Below are 18,287 nucleotides of genomic sequence, written 5' to 3'. Positions count from 1 at the left end.
ATCTAGTAGTGTATAATATTAATGAATTTGTACATTAATATTTTAAATTAAATGTGCCCTTTTTTAATTCACGAACAATTTATTTGTTAATTAGGAATATTTTGACATTTATTGTTCTTAAAACTTCAGGTCACCGCCCTCAACTCCAATTTCATTCAATTTCGACGAGAGCTTAGTCGAAGACACTAGCGGCAAACTTCAACCGAATCAATTAACCGTTGACAATCTCACAGTCGAATGGCTCAAAGAGAAGTTGACAGAACTGGAAACGATATTACAGGATAATCGGGAAAAACAAACGGCGTTACAAGGCCCAGAGATAATTGGTAATGGTGTCTGTAAAAACAACAACACTGGTATGACAAATGGGGTTAATGGAGTCGATAGGTGAGTCACTCGATCGGTTTTTATGGTATAATGAATTTAACTGTTTTAAAATATCAGCTTTCTTAATTTTCACTACGCATAATTTTATTAATACCATTAATAAATTAATACTAGTCGTTGCAGGTGCATGACGGATTATTTCTCGAGGCGACATCTTTTGATGAAGTCAGAAATGTATCAAGATTTTTTAAGACTTGATTGCTTACAATTTTAAAATTATTTGAAGTTCATATAGTTTCAAAATTTGTTTACCATTATGATTTAACGTCAACCAGAAGCTTCTCCTTCAGACATTCCCCACCGCCGATCCCCGTGACGACGGCGGAACCCGTGAAGCTGCTGGAGCTACGCGTGTCGGAGCGCAAGTGTGCGCGGCAGGCGGAGATGATCCGCGCCGCGCTTGCCGAGCTGGGCTGCGAGGAGGCGCCCAGCGGCTGTCCCGACCTTTCCGCCGAGGTCGTGGGCGTCGACAGTCTGGACGGCAGCTCTCCCGACCACCAGGTGACAGACTAACTCATACAGCATATTCTACTTATTGAACGAGATGAAAATTTGGCAATCGGAACTCTGAATCAAATGTTAATTATTATTAGTTATTACTAGTTGTAGAAAAATATTAAATTTGTTGTCGATGTGATTTAACGTATTCTGATATTTTCGGAAGTTTATATCGACCATTGAATCATCAGGATCGATCATCTCTCGGATCTAAAGCGTCGATGGACGCTTTGCGATTGCACCTCCACTCTATCATACCACCGAAGCCGTTCTTCAGAATGTTTACACGACCCTTCCGACGCAAGTCGGTTCCGTCCAGCCCCGCGTTACCACCCAAGACATATAGAAGTAGCAGTGAGGGACCTTCGGATTCGGTAAAGCTTTTATGGACTCTTCGCAAACAGCGAGTGATCCTAAAGCGACGTTTTCGCAAGCGCTTGGATGTCTATGTGCAATGTAGAGTTCGAAATGAAGTGTTTAAGAAGCGAAGAAAAATTCGCTGTTCATGCCCTAACCGTGTGGTGAGTGTCACTAATGAGATGCACGCATGACCAACGAATGATGCATGAAGAAAAAGCTCTGGAAGACTTCGAAAGCATTTTCGTGCGTTTTCTGTTTAATTTTAGACACCGCAAACGACGCACCGCGCGAACTTCGCACCGGAATACACTTTCATATAAAATTAAAATAGCACCAGTTCACTCTAAAACTCAATTTCAAAATCAAGGTGACGCCGCTTGAGACGTTCCAGAAATGTTTCGCTGTTTACCCGACGCCCGCGTCGCGCGGGATTGCGTGGAGTTCGTTCGGTTATTATCATATTTCCGCTATAAAATTAAAAGTAAACCATTTAATGGTTCATTTTATGAAGCATCGGTTATCAAATAATGGATCCGTTCGCTATGTATATAACGAATGCAGACATATTACCGCCTGTCGCGTTCCCTCGTCGGAAGAAAAGGTTGAAACAAATTCAACTGGAACTTGAGAAAGATGTATGTTTTGCTTGGTTTTGTGATTTTGTGTGAAATCGTTGCTTAATACTTAGAGGCGTTTAATGAGCGTGTTTTGTGCATGTCTATATAACATTAATTGGTCATAACGTTTGCTTGTGCCGTTTTATACCGCCGATATTAAACCTCTTTTATGGATTCTTGCATCAGTGTATATGACTATAATTCTATTTTTGATATTATCGTTTTGAGTATAAAAAATCACTGAGTACATAACCACTACGTAAAAAATAATATGCGCGGCTTGGTGTAGGTTTTTAATTTATTTTTATTCGAACAAAAATATATTTTAAGCTTAAATGATACAAATTATATTTAAAAATAAAAAAAATACTAGTGTATACTAGTGTACTAATTAAAATGTTTTTATATTTCTCTAGAGTTTCGCTATGAACGTTATTATATGTATAATTAGTAGATACTTGCAGGAAACGGAATTTGAATCAATTAATATATTATCTAACTCCACGCGGTTCTCACAAGTCCGCATATTTAATAATGTCGTTTAGACAAATTAATAAAAAAACAAAATTCACAGGAATTATATGGTCACTGCATTAGCCTACGCACAAAATTATAAATGTAACGGACAGTCATCTTTTTTTTTATAATGTCGACAGGTTAGTGTGAGTGAGACAGAGCGATCATTAGTAGACCAAGAATGGTTCCACGGTGTACTGCCTCGGGAGGAAGTGGTTCGTTTGTTAAGAGCTGATGGGGATTATTTAGTCAGAGAAACGACCAGAAATCACGCAAGGCAACTAGTATTATCAGTATGTTGGGGACAACATAAACACTTCATCGTACAGACTACGCCAGAGGTGAGTTGAAAAACAAAAAAGTAATAGGTAAATTGAAATATGAAAAAAATTAGCCACGTTGCAACATAGTACAGAATATATTGAATTTTGAAGTTCCCGAAGAATATCGTTTTTGGTATTAAAAGTACGGAATGTAAAAAATGTATTGTCGTTTATTTCTTCGATTTACTTACTTGAAAATTTAACATTGCTACTATGGTAATATGCGAAATAGTCAACTTGTGTCAAAATAATTGTGCTAAACAGTAATAATCAAACTGCATTTTTTTCCACAATTATCAGGTCTGAAAAACTTTAATAATTTAATGAATAGATTTATATTTCCGCAAAGTTAATATTTAATACAGCGTATGCATTTTTAATTACAATACGTATCGTGATTTTAGAACGATTCCAAAAACATTTGCAGTAATTCCACGTCGAATCGCCATTCAGACTATATGAATGTCTTAATTAATAGGCTTTTAAATCTTACTCGACCTTTATCGCGGCGGGTACGCAGGGCCACTACCGGTTCGAGGGTGCGGCGTTCCCGTCGGTGGGCGAGCTGATCGCGTGGCAGCGCACGAGCGGCGTGCCCGTCACGGCGCGCTCGGGGGCGCTGCTGCGGCGCGCCGTGCCGCGCGAGACCTGGGAGCTCAACAACGACCACGTGCAGCTGCTGGACAAGATCGGACGGGTTCGTGCGCTACTGATAATGGCGACATTGTTTGGAAGACTACAGCCGAGAGAGACCCATTATCGGTGTTCTATTGCAGGGTAACTTCGGCGACGTGTACAAGGCCCGGCTGAAGACTACGGGTCAGGAGGTGGCTGTGAAGACGTGTCGGGTGGCGCTCCCGGAGGACCAGAAGCGCACCTTCCTGCAGGAGGGTCGCATCCTTAAGCAATACCAGCACCCTAACATTGTGAGACTCATCGGTATCGCAGTACAGAAGCAACCCATCATGATCGTCATGGAACTCGTACCTGGTATGCCTTTGTTTTTTCTTTAATTATAGAGTTTTTTATGATGATTTAATAATTGAGGAAATTCTTTAAAAATTAAAAGTCAAACTTTATTAAAACTTAGATTCAGGTGATTACATATCATTTTCAAAATAAAAGAAAATTAATTATTGTCAACCTTCCTCCTTCCTACTTACCTAATATTATTATTGGACCCTGAACATGAGAATATTTAAGATCGCTGTTTAACAATAAATCTGTCCATATGATATAGAACTTTGCAAACTCGATAAAGTAATAAAAGTAAATAGTTGACAAGCTTTAAACAAATGATTTAGAAGTTTCAGTCACTATTAAGTAAATAGTAATTATCAAAATTACTACAGGTCGTTTAAAATTTTAGAAGAAATATAAAATTTGTAAATCAAAAATTGTTTTCAGGTGGTTCCCTATTAACGTTCCTACGGACGAGAGCATCGAATCTCAGTTCCCGAACGCTGCTAGCGATGTGCAGAGACGCTGCGGGCGGCATGCGGTACCTAGAGTCGAAGAACTGCATCCATCGCGACCTGGCCGCCAGGAACTGCCTCGTGGGAGATGATAACATCGTCAAGATATCGGACTTCGGCATGTCGAGGGAGGAGGAGGAATACATAGTGTCGGGCGGCATGAAGCAAATACCTATCAAGTGGACGGCTCCGGAAGCTTTGAATTTTGGTATGTCGTCAACCTATTACATACCAAAATTCATTTTTGATTAGTTGTGATTTTGGTTTTGAGTCGTTTAAGATTAAGCATAATGTAATGGATTAGATGGAATTATTATTTCAAATGCTACTTTAAATTTTTACAATTTTCTTCTCTGGTAACAAGTAACTTTACGACTGATTACCCAGCGAACCTTTTCGACTAGAATTCTTATCAACCTAATTGTATCTAAACTATGTGACATTTATTCTCGTTGATTATTTTCTGCAGAATCAACATTCAGGTTTTTAGTTCTAAAAGAAAATTTATGTACATTCTGACATTGTTTAAAAGATCATCGTATTTATAAAGCTGTGATCCCTCCAGGAAAGTACACGTCGCTGTGTGATGTGTGGAGCTACGGCGTGCTGATGTGGGAGATCTTCTCCAAAGGAGACACGCCGTACGCCGGCATGAGCAACTCGCGCGCGCGGGAGAAGATCGACAACGGTATGCACTATGTTTACTAAAATATACAATTTGAAGTTTAACAAACAGTACTCCTCTTTCTAGCTGATATTATATTTTGACCGCCAACATTCAAGAAAAACAGAGAAGAGGGAAGGGTTATTGTATGATCTATTCGTAATTCACTATATTTAACTTCTCAATTGACGTCATGATATCATGACGGAGGATTCACGGACAGAAGAGAAAAAGACACACATATTGAAGTATTTCGAAATATTAACATTTTCAAATATAATTTACATGCTTACTCCATTGAACTCCATGTCCAGAATCCGTTCCCCTTATTTTACTTGAGCGAAAGTCTCAGAGTCTAAAATCAGACTAGATTGTACTTAGAAATATTACAATAGTAAGAGGTACTTATTAAATGTTCAGGGTACCGCATGCCAGCTCCCGAGGGCTGTGCGGAAGACGTTTACGCGCTGATGTTGCGTTGTTGGGAGTACGAGCCTGACAAGAGACCGCATTTCCACCAGATATACACGATCATAGACAATATTTACAACAGGTAACGCTGAGTCTATCTCCAACAATAGTGTGAAGTTGAAGATGATCTACTAATAGACAAATGTCCTTGAAAAAATCGATTAAATCTTAAAAAATGAATTAAATATTCCCTTAATTTTAAATTTATAAGTACTCATTGTTCTAACGGTGAAGTTGTTATGTAATTTTTTTAATAAATGTAATGAAATAACGAGCAAAAACACGACAAAATTAATAAAACAAACATACAGATAAATACGTTTTAAACTAATTAGTGTTGGCTTTAAAAAATAATAATATTATATAATATGTTTTACTACTTTCAAAACACAGTGAACACATGTTTAATTCAGTCTTTCTAATTGTCGGACAATTCTTGAGAAAGAATTGTTGTGAACAGTCTTGCTACAATCCTTTATATACATTTATCATCTCACCCTATAATATCTAAACACCTATGATATGTCAGTATTGTTTTATATGTAAGTTGTAAATTCGTTAGAAATAATATTCAATAGAATGTAACTCAATTGTAGCTGTAAGAATTTTAATAAAAACTGGCAACATTTTTGTTTTTTCAGATAATTTTAATCAGTCATTTTGTATTATAAAGGTAAATGTCTATGTTTGTAATGTTATTGTAGAATATGTTGCAAAATATGGTGATAATTATTGTAGAAGGGAAAATATCTGTTACTTTTCTCAAATGTTTACCTGACTGCTTTTGTATTATTTGAAACTTATATTGAAAAAAAAAAACATTGTAATCTATGTTATATAGCTTAGTATTAAAATTATATTTTGATGCCTTTTACATAAATGTTGATCTCTAGAAAAACTTTAGGGGTTGAGCGATCATGAATGGTTTTAGGAGTATTAGGAAAAGAAATTAGTGTTTAAAAATGTCAACATTTATGTAATAGTGAATTATTTCATTAATTGCCATTTCACTTTGTTATATTTCCATGTTAACCCGCAAATTATTAATTAAGTTTCTTTATATTTGCAGGTATGTTATTATTAAAAATTGCTTTATTCAAAGTGTGCAATTTGTGTTATAAAAGCGGACTTATTACTTCTACTAGTTATGTCGCGTTTCAGAATCATTGTTAACTTAGCGAAATGTTATAGGTAATAATAAATTTTAAAATACAAAATTGAAAACTATTATTTTACAAAGGTGCAAATATTGATATTAAATATTACATAAAAATCTTTACACATTTGATATAACTATATATTTTTAATGAATCATGAATTTATAAATTTGGGAAAAAAATAATTGTGATAACACTGTGCTTCCAATAACATTTATGATATTTTTCTTGCCTAGTTGTATGTTATTAAAAAAGAAAAATTTTATATGTAACAAAACAATAACTCAAGTAGATAATTACTGTAGCTATTGAATGTTTAGTATTTTATTAAGTGATTATACACGATTATTGTAAATATTTTCATATACTTATTACATTAATAAAAGTGCCAGATGAATTTGGATTTTTGTTTTTTTTTTTTTATATCAACGTAGTCAAAGACAACATTTTATTCAAAATACAAGTATTACAGCATTGCTTGTTCGGGTTCGAGCCTACCTACCTATCTTTAGTTTAGATCTACACATTCTATTTTCGAGGCTATCTAGATTGATTTTAGAAGTAGCGTTCAAAAATTGCTTAATTCATTTTAAATAGAGAATTATCAGCGGTAAGTTTTATATAAGCTGGGTTAGGAATTTGGAATAAAAAAAACATTATAAATAATTACAATATATTACAAAATATTACAAATACAATTTGATAAGTTCGTCACTGACAGCGGACGGCGTTAGTATACCCAAGTCCGTAAACAGGAGAGTGATGTACGCTGGTGGAGTGTAGTCAACGAGAGGATGTTGTTTCGATAAATCGCCAGAACTGAGTACACTGGATAAATATTTGAACTCATTTGGTACGTCGCGCTGATTCAGAGGATATATCCTTGAAAATTTGAAACTCTCCGTGAGAACGTATACAGGTTTCTTCAGTTCTAACGCTGACATAGCGAGACAGTATGTGCCGATCTGGGAATAAAGATAACACTAATTAAGTTTCATAGTATTAACAAATTTGAGGCCATTTCTTTTTTTTCGTATTAGTCAATTTTTTTTGTATATATTACAAACATTTACACAGACGTAGACATAGACGTATCATAGACGTTCTATGTTGATTGTAACTTGATATCAATGAATTATTTTTTACTGAATATCAATTATATTTTGGGCCTGGTCCTACATAAATTAAAAAGGAAAAAATGGAGCAAGGTACATTTATCAAAATGGTGCTCTCATTTGAACAGTGCCTTTATTTAATATAAAAACTGTAACAATATTTACATAACAATAACATATTTACCATAAAAATATAAAAAAATTAGATTGATGTCAATTACAAAAATAAAGACTGTCTACATCAATTAGCCTGCTTGTATACTTAAGCTGAAATTTATAAACGATATTTAAATATTTAATAATAATTTTTCGTTTATTTTTGTAGTCAGAGCAAGTCAAAAGAATATTTTATTTTAGAGACGCAACAGTTTAGTCACCTTATTGATAATCCCTCCGCTCTCTGTGACACCCTCAGCCCCTAGCATCACAATGTCCATTTGCTCCATGATGTAGCCGACCGCTGAGTCCAGGATAAGTGTGGCCTCTATTCCTGCCGCTACTAGCTCTTTGTGCATTCGTACCCTGAGGTCAATAATGTTATAATTTTACAGTGTATATATTAAGAGTGTTTTTATTAATGTTATCTTGGAAATCCGATATTTTTATTGTTTTATTGTGTAAAGTTGAACCTTCGGGTAGTAATGTAAGATCATTTCTAAAAGATATAACTCTTTATTATTACCTTAATAGGTGCGATATCAATTTCGTTTCAATATTCGGGATTTTCATTTTACATTTACCAATAAAGAAATTTAAAGCTCACGTTTAAAAAAGTATTGGTAAAAATAAGGCAATACTTACTGTACAAGATTATGTAGGGGATAAAACAACTTGAAGTTAGTATTCCTTGTTTTTGATACAAGATACATAGTTTAGTGTAAATTTATAAATAAGAGGAAATTAACTACATTCCAAACCGGTAGCGTTACATTTAACATAATCTTGTAGACGATAATAGTACTTAAATAATGTATGTTTAGATTTAGTGACAATTTCAGGAGGTAATATTTTTTTAAAGTAGCTTATTTAATTTGGATATATATATTAATTTTATAAAAAATCTTTTACTGTACAAGCTGTACAATTATGGAATGCATTGCCTCTGTCTATTAAACAAGCAAAAAATCTGTCAATTTTTAAAAAGCTTGTGAAAGACCATTTCCTGGCATTGTCTTATGGTGATAATACTTTTGATATTTGATATAGCATTTTGAATGTATGTATGTAAGTATCTATGTATGTATGTATGTATGTATGTATGTATGTATGTATGTATGTAAGTATGTAAGTAAGTATACATTTATATATTTTTGAATATGTGTATGTATATTATATGATAATTATTATTTAATATACATTAAACATTATAACATGTGACACCACCCTTCTCTGAAATCATGACTGTGTTTCTAAGCCCATAAGGTTGTCTGGTAGAAATCGCTACCTAGCGATAAGACCGCCTTATTGTGCATCTACTTTTATTTTGTATATATTTCATTTTTATTGTTAAATTACTGTGTTACTGTGGTGTACAATAAAGTATATTATTATTATTATTAATTATTTTTAATGATCTTACCCGCTGTTATCCGGACACGACATTGTTACAAAAACTTGAAATCTTTTATTGGCTTTTGCTGCTTCTAACATGGCTTGAAGCACCACTCGTGATCGAGAATGTGTCAGAATTTTCTGGAAAGTAACAAGAAATATCTGTATAAAATAACATGAAACCTATTTGATTTGTTGGAATGTTTTTTTATGTATGTCCATTATTCAGCGATGTTTTTTTACCACATTGAATAATTCCAATGATTCTTATTTATTGGAAAGTAGGTAGCTCTAGATTGGTCTCGTAAAAAGTTTACTAAAGTCTGATGATGGGATCCAAGAGCCAGGCCATCAGTACACAAAATGGTCAAATTATTTACTACATCAACTGATTCGATGATCCACGGATAGTTCAATGTATAGGATCTAATACGAAAAAAATATTTTAAGGTAATAAATGTAATAATAAAATTAATTTCAATTTAAATGTAATCAATATATTTTGATAAAAGTTGCAATAATTTTATTTATTTATGAAATAAGCAGGGCGTATGGTAAGTGGTCGCCACCACCGACATTGGAGCTTTAAGAAATATTAACAATTCTTTACGTCACCGATGCGCCGCCGACATTGGGAACCAAGATCTCATGTCTTTTATGCTTTAACAACAATACTAATGAGTGGGTCGTACCTATCTGAAATTGCACAAAATCCTACCAATAATGACGCGTAAAACGAATGAATTATTCAGTTATAATAAAGAAACAACAATTCAGTAAGCAATTATTATGGCGAACTTAACGGGAAAATAATCTCATGGTAGTGGTGGCCGGAGACTCTTAGTTTTCGTATTATTTTTTATATATTATATGAATATGAATACCCATAGATTTAAAGACAAAGTTGCATTTATATGGTTAATTATTTATTGTTACTCAAAAATAGGTAATATTTAGTATTAGAGTACTTGTATAATGTTAATTAGGTAGGTTCTTCAAGTTCAAGTTAAATCAAAAAGTAACAAAAATAAGTTCTTATTATGACGTCTTAAGTAAAGCCAAGGGTAAAGGCTACTGCAAGTCTCATTATGGTAAGCATAGTGGCATGTTAATAAGGAGATTTGCCGCATATAATTTCAGGCTGAATTAAGCTGTCCAAACAAAATGTCACTGTGTGGTACAATGTGTGGTCAGGCATAATGAGGCCATCTGACCACACTTGTAATGTTCACAGGAACAGTGATGAGCACTATATATGTAAGATAACCATTTACATAAATACTATATAAAATGTTTATATCAAGCTAAAGATCGAAAATTCAAATCTGGGCAAGCAGCAGTGCTTAAAATAGCAGTGTTTTATTTAAGTTCAGCAGTCGGTTAGCCAGTAGTAACTGGCTGATAAAAAAAGTGCAAAAGTAATGTTCCTAATTACTATTTGGACCATTACTTTTGCGCTTTTTTACGTGATGACATATAAATTCACCAAAAAAAGAATTATTAAACCATATTTAACAAAAATAATTATAATAATTGAATTGATTAACTTACGCAACCATCACTTATAAATGGCAATGCTTGTTTAGCGACTTTTCCTCGGGCTTCTAATAATGTGTCTAAGAATATACGGCCACGCTGCAGCATTATTTGTTCACACTCTTCAAATGACTGAAATAATTAGAATAACTATTTAATCAGTAACACATAAAACAATAAAAATTATTACAATGATATCAGTGTTTTTGTGAAATCTTAATAAGTACACTTTACTTTAATGGTTAAATGTTATGTAATGTAAACAATGAATAAAAATTACAATTTGAATTATTGCTATAAGAAACAAAATAAAAGATAAAACAGATAATACAAACCACAAGTAAAAACTTTAATTAAAATACTAAATAATTTGTAACTAGAAATAATATTTCTTCAAATAAAATCAGTAAATACCTTAACATCTAGTTTAGCGAAGGTAATGAAACGCATGAATAGTTGACAACCTGATGATATGGCAGTTACAGGCTGGTCACAATGGCGCATCGCATCCACAGCCAACTGTAAGTTGAGATCCAGTTCACGTACTGTGGCCACTGCAATAGTAAAATAGCAGTGACAAATACAGACTCTAGTATGATTCAATGAAGAATTCATAGAATTTTATATATTTTATGCCAACAAGTAATATTACCCATACATACACAGGCAGAAAAATGTGTCTGTTTACTTACCAATTATATTGATTTTTAATTTAAAACATATGGTAATACAGTAAGAAAAGAATTACCTTTATAATTTTCTATCACAGTCAATAAGGTTTTAATGGCTGCTACTCCTGCAGAAACATCTTCTTCTTCTCTTAGAATTTTAAGAAAAATATCCTGTACTTCTAAAACAAAACAAATATAATTTAAATATATGGGTTACTCGATAAATATGAAAATAATGACTTCATAGATGAACATCGGACTACTTACCTTCCTTCTTCATTTTGCAATTGTATACAAATACAACTCAATTTTAAGCTAGTATATCCGTTTTATCTAAATGTTTATCATTATTAATTTAAGTAGATTTAAAAATGATTTCGCTTCTTATTTAAATTCAAATTCTAACCTCGAAGGATTAAACGTCAGCTATAATTGACAAATTGACAATTGAAATTTGACAAATGACTAGTGACTTAGTAAGCTTAACAAAAAATTACAAAGCATAGCAATACTATAGAAATTTAACGGATCTTTTTCTCAAATGTAATAAATAAAACTAAGACTTTTATCTTTTCTGTAATTTCGTTTTAAATTATTAATACTATTTTGTTCAAACATAGTTCATTTAACAGTCATGCAAAATTGAAGTATTAGTAACGACATCTAGTAATGAGTAGAAACAATCACTTTTTTTAATTAAATTTTTTCACGACTGAATTTAGTTTTTTCAATGAAATGACCTAAAGTCAACTTTTTTAGGTGTTTGTTTCACAGAATTCAGACAATAGTACAAAAACTATGGAATCTAATAGAGCGAAGGGAAGCTCATGGTCAGTGATTGTAGGCTTACCTGCGGCGTTATGATTATAGTATTACGGGTTGTCGAGTAGTTAAGACGCGTTAAATTAGTAATACTTTTGTTTAATCATTTTTTAATACCTCAAGTTTGTGCTGAAACTTGAAAGTGATAAAACAGTCTTAAGTTTAATTGATAGAGATGGGAAATTCTGCATCGCTGAAACTTAACGATAAAAGAAAATGGCAGTAAGTAATGATTAATTAATTATACAATTCATTATGTGATTATTAAATTTTACTAGAGAATTACATATCTGAATAAAATTAATTTTAATTTTTTTTAAAGTATTTTTTATCTGTCTCTGTCGTTAATAGAACGTACAATTTAAATTTGAATCAGGTAAACATAATAAGATGTCATATGACTGGACCTATGTTTGAATTTTCGTATTTCAGTTTTCATAATTACATATAGAAAAAGCCTGTTCTAGGATCAATACACAATGCGTAAAACAAATAATATGTCAGTTACATGCCATTGTATCGGGATGACAATGTAAATGGTTTAATTTTATAATGAACGTAAGGGATAGGATACTCATAAACGAAATAATTTATTTTGTAAGCACCGAGGCTGGTCCCTGGTGCTGACATTCGATCAGGATTGAGGATGAGAATATATATTATGAGAATAAATATGATTATATAAAAAATATAGGTATCATTTATAAAAATGGCGATAATTTCTAGTTAAAACATAGCATTTTCTTAAAACAAAGTTAAAAATATGATATCCAAAAATTTTGGTACCTAATGAATTATAAATATGTATTGAAAATGTTTACAATCTATAGCCCAAAACTTAGTTTAAATATTTCAATTAAATATCTATTAATATATTGTTATATATATTTACATATTACGCTTTTATAACAGTCATTTATTTAGATGATAAGAAGATTAAAAGATTAATATCTTTTGTATAATAAACTATAAGGTAATGTAAGGCGGTTTTTGTTTTATGATTTATGTACATATGTGTATCGATTATATTACATGGGTGTAGCCTTAAATCCCATTCCATTCGTAGAATTGCCTGTTACTCAAGATAAAGAGTACGGTCTGATTAATGAAGTACTACATTTTCTAACCAACTTATCCGTGGATTGTGGACTCTAGTCGGGCAAACACCACTGATTTTTAATGCGATTATAATTGATTGTTATGATTTGTGATTATAAGTGCTCAGATTCGTGCTCAGCGGTGAAGGAAAACTTAAGGATAGCATACAGTTTTTTTACTCACTAAGACGTATAGAAGCACCGTAAATAAGCGTAACACCTCACTCCTGAAATCCAGAGATCTTCCTAAGCAATTTCTCATTCAAAGGCTTTTTGCAGAACTTGTAAAGCATAGTTCTTTAATTAGCACCTAATTAGTAGTATCTGAATCGTAAAGTTATATTTACTTAATCATATTGCTTATCTATACTGATTATGTTGTTTTATTTGGCGTGCTATCTAAAATCGCCAATCGATTGTGATTTTTAAATACGAAAATGATAAAAGAAAATACTTATCTATAATATACTTGACGGTTTTTTTCCTTTTAGCACACATCGACGGCTCTATCGTTCGTCATACATTATATTGATAGGAAAATTAGAAAAAGGAATAACCTACTCTTTTTTTTTATAAGCTGATACAACGATACTCAAACAAAGCTAGTGAGTAACATCTTCAAATGGAGACAGTGTTTTTATAGCGGGTATAAATTAAAACGAACTTAAAATTGTAATAGTAATGAAAATAAATTATATTATTTTCCAAGGTAGACACGGTTAAGGCAACCTTCATTTCTAATATTTAAATATAAATTTATTTTTAAAAGTTACTACTAAATACTTTTCGATATAATTTCGAGAACTATAAAAGTTAACCGTGAAGCTGAAACCTTATTTAATAGAAATATATAAAATATGTTTTACTTTAACAATATATAATAACAGCCTTTGTAAATGTAGATTTTATTTCCTTCATATTTCAATTACAATTGTGGTCTCGCCTAATAAATTGTAACTTGTATACAAACAAGCTCCCAATCACGACTTCGTCCGGTTGAAATATGAATTTTATTTACTTCCCGAACGCAGCGCTACCTGCTGGGTTCAATAGAAACCATCCAGGGATCCACTCAAATGCACACAAAAAAATTCATAGATATCGGTCTAATTGTTTAGTAGTAGTTCATATATAAACGTACAGAAGATTCATATAATATATTGAGATATAAATATATTTTTCCCATTAATACATATCACAACCTTGATATTATCTACTAATAGAACGATGTTTTTTGATAATTAATTGATGTTTGAGAAATACATACACCGCTTCAAACAACAATCCCAATAAGAACTCGATCATTGTTTGTAAAGTTTTATGTTATATTATTAACTTTAATGTTACACTACTGAAGTCAACGAGTTCTAGGAAATCGATTTCAACTTAATTCTAATTGCCGTATCGATTTCAAAATTAACGGATCGAGATTTATTTATATTGCTAGGAGGTGGTTAGGTTAGTGGTTACTCTATAATAACGAATAGTAAAGTCATTGTGTTTTGGCATATTTGGTTTGTTTTAACTAGTCTACATTACACTGTTAAAAGTAAATTTGTGACTCATTTAATTTATATAATTTTTTATTTAGTGACGTAACATGTGCATTGTGGAAGCGACCCTGGCGTAGGCGTGATTAAATTGCCCACGAATTGCTCAATGTCACAAGCACATTGGGATTTGACTGTAACTTATATTAGTTGTGCTGTCATGTACATAGTGTGACAGCTAGTTCACGGTCAGTGCTTGAATTTCTGTATATGATCATAATAACATGATGATTTTTATGGTTCAATTAAGTTTGCAACATACTACATGCGACTCTGTGCAATTCCCTCACTTTTAGAGCAATTACTGAATAAAAGCTTACCGATCAATGCCTGGGTCGCCTAAGCTTAAAGGCAAATCGGCACGTGAATATGATTGTCGGCTCATTGGATTTGCAAGAAATGTTTAATTTTTAATTTTTAAAGTGCAAATGGTGAAAGACCATTAAGTTAATCTCTCTTTAAGTTAAAAAAAAAGAAATATCGTATTCAGACATGTAGAATAACTCATGTAGTATTGTAGGCAATACAAAACTTAAAAAAAAAACATTCTGCAAAAAAAGAGAAATATATAAAAAAGAAACCATTAGTCATCGCGCAAATATATATAATAAAAATTCCGAGATGTGAAAATATAATGATGTTAAGATAAGCCGGCTTTCTACGTCAGAATAAATTCGCGTTAAATTGCACCTTTCCAAACATTTTCAAATACACTTTCTACGCATGTGTAAGTTGTGAATCTGCGTACACATCTAAATTTGTACGCAGTCAAATAAAATTAAATTTAGGTACTACTGATCTTGTGATTGTTGCTGTTACAAATATTAGTTAACAAATATGCTAATCAAATTATTTGAATAGCTTAAATGTGAGATATTTGAATCAAATATTTCAAACATAAGACATTAACCAACGTTGAAATGTGGTAGGGAGGTAGCCTGAAGCCCGAGGAGGACATACTTAAAAAATGACGACTAACCCCTACAACGCAAAGTAAAGCCGCGAGCGAGAACTAGTACAATATATAGGTATATGTACAATTAATAAATTATTATTATTATTCAATTTACTAGGAACAATTAATAGAATAATAACTTATGCTTTAAAAAAATATAACCCTTAAAATAACAACAATATCAAAACTTTTAAGACTTAGTTTTTACGCAACTGCAAGGCCAAATATATGCACAAACTCAATCTATAATCGATTTACCTCTAGTTGTTTAAAATAAAATACCAAAAAATAAGTTAAATGAAGTAAGATACCTACATACTTTTTAGTACTAAAAACTTTGACTCGATGTGCTGGCGTTCTTTGGTTTGGCGTACTTTGAAATGTTTGTGGGTGACGAAAGATAAGTATTATCACTTAAAAATTAAATCACCAACTAAATCCGTTGATAAACTACCAAAATAATGCAAAACCTGGCTCTTTCATGCCACTACTCCCCTGTATGTACTTTAATTTACTAGGAATAATTAAATGAGAATTGCATTTAGTTTTACTTCGAATATGGGTGACTAACACAAACTGTTTTGGGATACTTTTAAGATTACTTATAGACTAGAAATTCAGTAGAACAAGTATTTATCTCTTCTTTCTTTATATTTCGTCACGTTGAGGCCAAACTGTGGTGTACCACTTTGTTGCTGCATTTGATGACAGTTCGCGAACTTGATTACAAAATTAAACTAGTTTCATCTGTATAACTTTTCCATTCTAGGCTATCATTTAATGTATATATTACTTAACATGAATTGTTTATTTTTAAAGTATGTTTCAAAAAATAATAATAAAGATTTATCAAAATATGATGGCCTTGGCAACGGCAAGAGAGTTACAGACATACGATTTGTTCTGGAAAATGGAAGGACTATCTTCTCTCTTATGAGTTATTTTATTACTCGGTGTAGTTAAACTTATTAAGTATAGCTACACCGAGATTTGCAAAGGTAATAAAAAAAATATACATAATAAAAAAATACATAAAATAGATGTTAATGTCATATTTACATTTTTAGCATGAATAAAATCGCAGTATAGTCATTCGTCACGTCAAGTGCAAAAAAACTGATGCAAAACTTAACCCACACATTGGTAGGTAATTGTGAATTTTAATAGAAAAAAATGTAAATTATAGTAATTCGAGTCGTATTTATACAAGTTCTTACAATACTTTTTTATAGATTGTTATAAAGCGTTCATATTAATTTATAAACAAGTATGACAAACAGAAAGACAGAGAACAAATTGAGGGTATAAAAAACGCGAAAAAAATATTTTTATTTTGTTTTATAAAAACAAAATTGTTTTTTGTGCAACATGATGAATGAAGATTGACAGTCATATATTACCGTTCATTAGTCTTTTTTTTCTTATGTTAAGACTTAGCTGTGTCTGTAGGACACAAGGTTTACAGTGTGAATGTGTTATTGAAATTAGAACAACACTTCCGCTGCAGTTCAATTAGTTATACAAATTAAACACTATTAATTATTTTTTCTCGGATATAGCGACGGAAGCAGGAATTGCTATTTCTTATTTAAATATAAGTACTTATAGTATTCAATATACCTTTATTGTATATAATTATGGTTGGGTATTGTAATTTTTTTATTAAACTTGGTAGGTATATTGCGTCATCCGATAGTCAGTCGTGAATATTAACTATTGTTTATAATGCACCACCAATCTTGGGAACTAAGATGATATACATGTATACTGGCTCACTCACCCTTCAAACCGTAAAATATTTGATGAGAGGGTGGTACCTCTAATGGTATCCAGACAGACCTGCATAAAAAGCAGGTGGTTTATTTAATTCATTTAATAGTTTCATGTCTATTGATATTGTTCTAAATTAATAATATTGAACCCGCAATAGAGCTAGAGTGTCCCAAAGAAATAGTTTCCAAAACTTCTGAAATGGAGAGGTGACCTTAAGTGTAATTTATAGTGTTGAACGTGATATTAAACAAAAGTAAAGGTAAGATAAGATTTATTAACACACATCATACATATTATTATACATACTATATGTATTTGTTGATACATGACTGGCACATTCTGCTGATTTTAATGACACTGTGATTTAGTTGTAGTCATTTGTGTCACTGAATGTTCTGCGCCTGATACTATAATGTAATTTGTAAATAAAAGAGTGAATCACACACATCACACGATTTACATTTTTCTTATATAATTTTCTTTCCAAAGTAATTTATAATTTCCTTAACGGTGGAATAGTTCATGTAGTTATTTATATACCTAGTCATCGAGGGCTATATATGTTGTATAAGAATAAACGACAAGTTTTGCTTTATTGCTATTTTTATTAGGTACTTAGTGTAATCGGTATTTTGATAGATGTTCTTCTACATATTTATAGATATAAATTATTATAGGCGTGTATGTAACTGAACTCCTTCTTCGATTGGGCCGATTTCGACGAAATTGTTTGAATAGGTGCTTAGATG

The 18,287-nt window shown here is 32.0% G+C and overlaps 2 protein-coding genes across 6 annotated transcripts in view; one reads left to right on the top strand and one right to left on the bottom strand.

Moving 5' to 3' along the window:
- The window catches only part of LOC125067441 (tyrosine-protein kinase Fer), a 36,261-nt gene extending 29,673 nt beyond the window's left edge, over positions 1-6,588 (top strand). Inside the window, exons 6-16 of one of the 4 annotated variants that reach the window (XM_047676055.1) lie at positions 130-387; positions 678-888; positions 1,077-1,259; positions 2,519-2,719; positions 3,222-3,398; positions 3,478-3,691; positions 4,109-4,384; positions 4,742-4,864; positions 5,261-5,393; positions 5,953-5,984; positions 6,381-6,588. In XM_047676055.1, the coding sequence (XP_047532011.1) occupies positions 130-387; positions 678-888; positions 1,077-1,259; positions 2,519-2,719; positions 3,222-3,398; positions 3,478-3,691; positions 4,109-4,384; positions 4,742-4,864; positions 5,261-5,393; positions 5,953-5,956 (1,780 nt within the window). In that variant the 3' untranslated portion in view covers positions 5,957-5,984; positions 6,381-6,588. The other 3 variants (XM_047676054.1, XM_047676056.1, XM_047676057.1) reach the window with 3 other exon arrangements.
- A 539-nt stretch (positions 6,589-7,127) lies between these two features.
- Positions 7,128-11,775, bottom strand: LOC125067262 (translation initiation factor eIF-2B subunit alpha). 2 transcript variants are annotated; one of them, XM_047675746.1, is made up of 7 exons: positions 11,609-11,775; positions 11,419-11,520; positions 11,085-11,224; positions 10,686-10,802; positions 9,163-9,275; positions 7,961-8,105; positions 7,128-7,433 (listed from the first exon to the last, which is right to left on the bottom strand). In XM_047675746.1, exons 1-7 carry the CDS (start codon positions 11,619-11,621, stop codon positions 7,155-7,157), a joined length of 909 nt encoding a protein of 302 aa, XP_047531702.1. In that variant the 5' UTR covers positions 11,622-11,775; the 3' UTR covers positions 7,128-7,154. The 2 variants fall into 2 exon arrangements, with proteins under 2 accessions (XP_047531702.1, XP_047531704.1); XM_047675748.1 differs by lacking the exon at positions 11,609-11,775 and having other exon boundaries at positions 11,085-11,189.
- Between the last annotated feature and the right edge of the window lie 6,512 nt (positions 11,776-18,287).

This window comes from Vanessa atalanta, chromosome 11, assembly GCF_905147765.1.
Source record: "Vanessa atalanta chromosome 11, ilVanAtal1.2, whole genome shotgun sequence".
Taxonomy (NCBI): domain Eukaryota; kingdom Metazoa; phylum Arthropoda; class Insecta; order Lepidoptera; family Nymphalidae; genus Vanessa; species Vanessa atalanta.
This window is presented reverse-complemented; position numbering and strand designations above follow the sequence as displayed.